At 36.5% G+C, this 7,936-nt stretch overlaps 2 protein-coding genes across 2 annotated transcripts; one reads left to right on the forward strand and one right to left on the reverse strand.

The window, feature by feature from the left end:
- Positions 1-235: 235 nt before the first annotated feature.
- On the reverse strand, positions 236-3,461 carry LOC130730391 (thioredoxin-like protein AAED1, chloroplastic). The gene is made up of 9 exons (XM_057582393.1): positions 3,193-3,461; positions 2,874-3,015; positions 2,696-2,741; positions 2,073-2,132; positions 1,657-1,693; positions 1,486-1,565; positions 1,144-1,235; positions 705-765; positions 236-557 (listed from the first exon to the last, which is right to left on the reverse strand). Exons 1-9 carry the CDS (start codon positions 3,383-3,385, stop codon positions 498-500), a joined length of 771 nt encoding a protein of 256 aa, XP_057438376.1. The 5' UTR covers positions 3,386-3,461; the 3' UTR covers positions 236-497.
- Positions 3,462-4,712: 1,251 nt separating this feature from the next.
- On the forward strand, positions 4,713-7,570 carry LOC130730390 (adenylate kinase 1, chloroplastic). Its single transcript, XM_057582392.1, has 4 exons — positions 4,713-5,037; positions 5,866-6,006; positions 6,508-6,780; positions 7,037-7,570. The coding sequence occupies exons 1-4, from the start codon at positions 4,789-4,791 to the stop codon at positions 7,178-7,180; spliced, it is 807 nt and encodes a 268-aa protein (XP_057438375.1). The 5' UTR covers positions 4,713-4,788; the 3' UTR covers positions 7,181-7,570.
- The last annotated feature ends 366 nt before the right edge of the window (positions 7,571-7,936 follow it).

The raw sequence follows: 7,936 nt of genomic DNA on the forward strand, positions 1-7,936 counted from the left end.
TTTCCAATGGGTATGAACTTAGCACTCATGAACTCCATCAGAAGGAAGTTTAGAACTGCACGTTTCAGGCCACTTATTAGGTGTCCCATGTCCGTTTAGTTCTGTTAGCGTCAATGCAAACGGGAAAACACAGATCACAACGTATAAGCAAGATTTTATCCCTTTGACTCAAACATGGATTGACATTGTGTCCAATGGAAATCCAAACATACACTAGGTATAATAATCTGTAATAAGGACCGCAATCAATTTCTCTTGAAAAGGAAAGATGTTATATACAAGATTAAGAGTCTAGTAGTGATAGGTTACAAATTGAGAGCTTCATTTGGCGAGTGGCGGGTACTAAATGTATCTTATAACTGAACCTCAAGGCAAAGCAACTGCTCAGCATAAGAAGCAGGTAAATATGATGTACACAATGCTTCATGATGAGAGTGCCACCCTTCACGAAGTAAGATAAATAAAGAAGGAAAAGAGTGGCTCCTTCTTTTCTTGCTTCACGAGCAACATGCTTTTAAGATATCTTCAATTTCTGGATCATCCCCTGCTTCTTTGTCCTGCTCACATGAACATATTTCACATAATGATATCAGGACAAGGTTAGCACACATGACATGGATGTTCTGCTGATTGATCACTAATTGCAGCAAAGCTAACAAGAGATATGCATTCTATTAAAAAATGGAATTGAGGGTTGCTCATACCTTGTGTAAGTATGAGATGTTATTTTTGCCAGGACCTGCAACTATAATTCCTCCTTGTTTCCTGCCAAAGAGCCAAGCTCATATTATTAAGGAAAATTTCAGACAAGTTCAGCCAATCACAAAAGGAAAAGTATGATTCATATAAGTATCAATGATTAATAGTGTGACTGGAGAAAAGATTTAGATTCTGTTAGAAAATCTAGAAATGTCTCATAATATGAACATTGTATCTTAGAATATTTTAAAGGATTCTAGATGATGTACTGACATCCTACATATAATAGATTTATAGTCAGTAAATACAGAACTTTAAGATTTTGGACAAACAAAAGGTCAAGAGGACACCAAGAAGGATCCTTTTACAGTAGTATAGGACCAGGCGAATCTTGAAAAATTAGCATAATCAAATAGTTTAAGACTAATGAGATAAATTACATACCAGCCTCCTCTACTAACGGTGTCCTTTTCAAATGAAAGCTTCCAATCTTGTCGATAACCTTCCATATATAATTGTATTATCTTAAGACCTGCCTGCAGTGTAACAGCTAAAATTAACATTGGAGCCTTTGAGTCTGTTTGGATGCGAACCAAAGAGCATATATTGGAGTTTTTTCTTTGTTGAGTTCTTTTGGTTATGTTGGAGTTTATCCAATACTTTTTCTAGTCGGTAAGCTCCAATAAATGCTCTTTAGTCTTATCCAAACGGGATCTTTGTACAGTTAACAAAGTTCTCAATTTATGTCCTTTTTATGAATAAAAGACCTGGAAGTTTCTTCCTTACATTGGGGGTAAATGTAGTTAAAACTCCAGAAACAAAATTGAAGGCCTCATATGATGAGTGAGTTGGGTCTGCATAGATTTCTAGAACAGATAACAAGGTCCTGTCAGAGTGCTGATATATGATGACAAAATTACTTAAACTAGCAGTATTAGGTTAGCTGTAAGGCAGTACCTCCTCCAAATTTTGTTTGCTCAGCAAAGGCTTTGGCCTGTATTAAATATAAGTATTAGCAACAAATTTCAAGCATACTCAATAGGAGAAAGCAGAAAATAATTGTTGGAAGCATAGGAGGGAGAATTGTATCAAGTAAAATGCAGTACAGAGCTCTTGCTAAAATATAAAACTAGATTCCAATTGAAGAGGATAAGTGCACTCTTTCTTATTAAAAACCACAGCTTATAATACATGTTCAGAGACGCTGATTTATGTTTAATTAACCAAAAGCAGATAGTGGATGCAGTGCAGCACAGGAAAATGCAACGTGGACAAAGGAAACAAATGTCCAAGTTCCAATCCAACAACCTGATCCAAAAGTACAGACATTCACTACAGTCATACATTCACTATAATCATACTGACATGTATACCTGATCAACGCTCCCAGGTCCAATTAGAACAAGTGCGACTCCAGATGCATCCATTAGATCCTGTTGACAGAGCATATCCATGTAAATGTAGGTACTAGTCTTGGTGATATAGAAATATTTCCATTGTACCATTAACACATTGGACCTGAATTTAATGGAGGTACAAGTCCTCAATTTCACCATATAACACAAGATGAAATAGGAGCAAAACTTTCATTGCAAGCTATATTCTAGAAAATTGGCATTCATGTTTCAGATTTTCACACATTGGTAAGGATTAGGAAGGAGATCTTCATTCAAAAGTAGAGAAGGTAAAATACAGCTTACAACTTAAGAAAGCAATAAAAACACACAGCAATACAGCATACATAAGGGAGCAGAAATTAAACTATAGCTCCTGTTTGGACCAACATTTTGACTTAAGATGCGTATCTTATGGATACTATAAAATAAAACATAAGAACCAAAATCATCTTATCAGAAAGACTTGAAGTGCGATAAAACATTGTTCATGCTTCTGGTAAGAATCAGATGAATCTTCAGATAAGGTGGAAGCATGTAAGAATATATAGCTAATTTCATGATCATTATCAATAAAATTTCACAACAGCAGGAAACTTTACCTTCTTGGCTGCAAGATAATCAGCCCTTTTGCGGCAAAGCACGCACCTATAAATGCAAACAAAAAGAAGAAAAAGGGGCACATGTAATTGGTACATAATCAATCTCATAAACAAGAACAATTAATTGCATTTAGCTAAATGGTAATTTAATTTGAGTATGAAATATGAGAAAAATCACCCAAAGTGGCGAGCAAATGCCACAACAGCTTTCCTATCTTTCCACAAATCAGAAATTGGAATCCCATTTCCATTCAAATCAAACACTTTCACAGAATCCAATGAACCTGTGGTGTCCTCACTCAACACTGGAGACTCAACTCCTGTTCACACCCACCCATTAATACAATAACCTTAAATTACACATGATTATTCAATCAACATAAGCACACTTGAAAAAAAATAAACTTCATGTATCAGAATGATTAAAAAGTTAAAGGAAAAGCTTATTTTTTCTTAGATGACAAAGAGAAATGGCTGAATAGTGAGACAAAACTTGCCTGCAGAAGCAGAAGGCAGGGTCGTTGCATGGTGGCGGTTTGTTGAGAGATTGAGTAGATTCTTGGAATATAATTGAAGGTTTTGATTTAGTGACAAGGTGGGAAATGCTTGCAGTGGAAACTGGTTTGTATTTTTGTTAAGGTGAAGTGGTGAATTGGACAAGAAGAGCGTTGTAGAAGGAGAGCATGCCATGGAATGGAAGCTTTTTCTTCCTTCTTCTTCTGTTTGTTTGTACCTCGTTTTATTACCAAAAAGACTAATTGTTATTGTAATGCAATAAATAAATAATGTGGATGTAGAAGAGTTTAGGACTTTGTAAGTGACACCATGAGAACCAAGAAACGTGGCAAGTTCCGTGGCCTGAAAATTCTTTCAGAATATAGACACAAACAAATTTTCCAATGGAACTACATTAAAAAAATATAATTTATATGTGTTTTTTTTAACTGAACCAAAAATGCATTAACAAGAAGAAATAGGGCGCATAAGCACCTACGTCAACCTGGATCCAAACAAACTCACTAAACGAAAAGGAAAGTTTGGCCAAAGCATCTATCACAGTATTATTAGTTTTGCACACAAATGATAAATCAAACAAAAATAAAATTACAAAATAAATCATGGCAAACACTAATAATAGTAGATAAATAGGAGTGTCCTCACAAAGGTCTCCTCCAAGCCTCAAACAGTCCATCTCAAAAAAGGTTGGCAAAAGCAAATGTCAACTCCTAGAGAAAATGCCTCATGAAAGCGGTTGCCCCTACTTTGAGTTCTTTACAAAATAAACCACGATGGTATAGTCATTATTTCTCACTTAAATTATAAAATCATCCTTTTTTTTTTCTTTTCATTTCCATCATTCTCCTTTTCTCTTACCACCTCTCCCCCATACGTCTTCGGCAACCTCGCCCTTGTCTTAAGCCATCGCTCCACCACCTCTGCTCCTCCACCACCATGGTGTCGCTTGCATCCCCATTGATCGTTCCTCACCAGTCACCACTCGTTCAGGAAGCTAAACTGCCTCATATCGTTCTCCAACACCACCATCATCACCAACACCCCTACAAACCCGCACCACTGGTCCAACGAACTACGCCTCTCCAAAACCTCCTTTGACCTTCTCCTTCATGTCGAATGCGGCGAGCGAGCAAGAAACACCAAATTCGAGCAGATCTGGAAGGTTCTAGTGACTCCCCCACAACTCTCTTTGGATACTAGATCCAAGCATATTTGGAAGGTTTTGGTGACTCTCTCATCCTCAATAGCGAGTTCTAGATCGTCAACCGTCGCATGTTGAACATTGTTGTTATTTGAACTCGTGCTCTCAATCTTATCGAGTTTAGCTTGCTTGACACTAAACCCACAACTTTTTGGTATAATATCGTTATGTAATTACAAATAAATATATTAATTAAAAATAAAATAAAAAAATAGCATTTTTTTTACTGGACACAAATCAGCACATTTTAACATTAATTAAAAAAATGGTGATTTAAGAAGTATAGTAACTGGCACTGACTGCACCTTCTTCTTATTCTATTTGTGATTGTTTTTTGGGTTCTTTCAGAGGCTGAGGGTTTCTCACTGCGATTCCAATGGCGGCCATAACCTGCCTCGTAAAACGCACCCCCTCCCTCTCCTCACCCGTAGCGCGTGCATTCTTCTCCACCAATTCTCACCCCGCGCGTGAGGACAGGAATGTCCAGTGGGTCTTCCTCGGCTCTCCCGGCGTCGGCAAAGGCACCTACGCCAGCCGCCTCTGCACCCTCCTCGGCGTTCCTCACATCGCCACCGGCGACCTCGTTCGCAATGAACTCTCCTCCAATGGCCCCCTTTCTTCCCAGGTCAAAATCTCACCCCTTATTTTTATTTGTATGATTTGGTGTTGTTGATTTACTTTGAGCTTACCCATCTGCGTTAATCAATGAATTCATACAAAATAGTCTTAAAAATTTGTGCTTTTTGTGAATCGTAATACTCTGGGATCGAAAGTTTGTCACTTGTGATCTATCTGTTTGTTAGAGTGTAGTAGCATCTAGATTCATATTGTTGATATGATTAGAACACTGATTGGAGATTCATACTTCAACTTGTTGACTTTTCTCTGAATAGATCTGAGTTGTTAAAGCCATTTCTAACTGTTGAAGGACTGATTTTATGGCATGTTTGTTGACTTTTTATAGTTGGTTGTTAATTTTTTCTTGATAATCTGTCTAGGATGTAGCTGAATTTAATAAGATTTGTTGATTGTCAGCTCATTAAACAATTTAATTATTGATGATACTATAATCTTCCGTTTGACGACGGTTGTGGTGCATAGTTCTGTTCTTTTATAGTGAAGTCTCGATTGCTTCTCATTTCTATTTTTCATTTCTATTTTTCCATTTTTAAGTGCAAGGTGTTGGTAATTGGACTTGTAGTGTTCTTGTGTTTTTGAGCTTTTCATAGTACATAATTATGGTAATTTGATTCCAATACTTAATATAGGGTGCCCTGATTTTTAATGTATAAGGCAGCTGGTGAGCGTGACTTGAAGATAACATTGTTTTAACTAACAGTTATAATACTTGACTCTTGAGTTCTTATCTAATTTTTAAGATGATACTATATTTTTCATCTATCATGCCATCTTTTTTACCTCTCTGATTTTCTATTTTTTGTCTCTTTTACAGCTATCAGAAATTGTAAATCAAGGTAAATTGGTTTCCGATGAAATTATTATAAATCTATTGTCAAAGAGACTGGCCGCTAGAGAAGCTAATGGCGAATCAGGATTTATTCTTGATGGTTTCCCTCGAACGATGAAGCAAGCAGTGAGTATCTTTCTATTTCCTCTTCATTTTATATGATGGACTCAAGCTACTTAAGCCATGTAACTTGTTGTGCTCCATTCTCAAATATTTTTTACTTAAAAAAATCACCCAATTATGTCTTACCAGGCCATAAAAAAAGTGCAGCAAACAAATAACTACCTAATAAGTCACACTCTTTAAATGACGTGAGTATTTGACCGCAAATATTTGGATGATAATGTAAAAATAGTTGAAACTAACAATAGATTAATTTAAACTCAAACTTTGGTACAGTGAAGGTCTCGTGTAGTATTCTTCTCATGTTAAATAACATGTGCTTGTAATTTTTGTCATCTCATCCTGTGATTTTTCGAGAGACTAACTAACCCAGCTATCTTTTCTGTCCTCCCCAAACCCCCTTTATTCTCCATTTGCTGAAATTGAAACAATTTATGACATACTTACTTTTCCTTGCAACAGTTTATTTAAAATGTGCTTAAAGTTTGTATTACCTGTGCTCAGGAAATATTGGAAGGGGTCACTGACATTGACTTGGTGGTCAATCTGAAGCTCCAAGAAGAAGTATTGCTTGCAAAATGCCTTGGTAGGAGAATTTGCAGTCAGTGTGGAAAAAATTTCAATGTTGCCTCCCTGAACATCAAGGGCGAGAATGGGCGCCCTGGAGTGACCATGGCTCCACTTTTTCCTCCGGAGCACTGTATGTCAAAGCTCATTACTCGCTCAGATGACACTGAAGTAGTAATCAAAGAAAGGCTTCGTATATACAATGAAACGGTAATCTCCCTTACTATTATTATTCAGGGTCAGGCATCCTAAGTATGCAACTTTGTGCTGAAGTTACTTGTTTATCTGAAGTTGTATATATTGCATCTTTTTTTTTTATTGAAGTATATATTGCATCTTTATTATAGGTATTGTAAACTTTGAATAAAGTCAATAAAAGTTTGTTTAATTTCCTGTTGCTTTGCGAAATGATTTTTCCCTTTCCCTTTCTGACTGTTTTATAATTTGTTTTCAAACATGATTGCAGAGTCGGCCTGTGGAGGAATTTTACCGCAGTAGAGGAAAGCTCTTAGAGTTTGACCTGCCAGGAGGGATCCCAGAATCTTGGCCAAAGTTGCTGCATGCTCTTAATCTTGATGATTATGAAGAGAAGCAGTCTGCTGCAGCATAATTTTATAGAAGTGTACCATACAAATGTGTATCTCATTCTTTGCATGCATATATTGCATGCTTGACAATTTTGCAGGAATTAGAACCAACACAGGTGGCCTTTTCTAATTGGCATTATTTGGTTAAATAATGATCAGGAACTGTCGTAATCTGATTAAACTTATACCCTTTTGGGATTTATATTTATGGCAATTATTTTGATGCTTTTTAATGTGGGAACAGATGGTTTCTGACAGAGTTGCTGCCTAGATAATTTGTTAGCATTTAGCAATAAGCTTCCATAGAGTTGCCACATAATTATTCTGTTGTAACTGAAATAATGATATTGTATTATCACTCAGGGAGGAGTTACTTTCAGAATGCCTAGTTGATGATGTATCTTTCTGTTTAACTATGCTTGTATCTTTCTGTTTAACTATGCTTGATGATCTCTCTATAGTACCCACTAATGAATCCTTTCCATTGACTGTGTTCTGCTTTGAATGCCATATTTTTGTAGGTTCAATGTGAGTACAATTATTAGCAATAATGTGGATTGCACAGATCTGATCTTTGAATGGATAAATTTTTTATTGAAGATTAATTCGTATGTATATGGGATGATTCTTTCTTTCACTCAGAGTGCCCCTCCTGCTAGATATTAAGTGGGGAGTTTTCTGTTTGTCCTGGGGGAAGAAGGAAAACGAAAGGGTACCGGGGTAGGTGGAATTTGTGAAAGAGTGGAGTTTTTACTACTAGCATGTTTGAATGGACTTTA

This window comes from Lotus japonicus, chromosome 1 (genome assembly GCF_012489685.1).
Source record: "Lotus japonicus ecotype B-129 chromosome 1, LjGifu_v1.2".
Lineage (NCBI taxonomy): Eukaryota > Viridiplantae > Streptophyta > Magnoliopsida > Fabales > Fabaceae > Lotus > Lotus japonicus.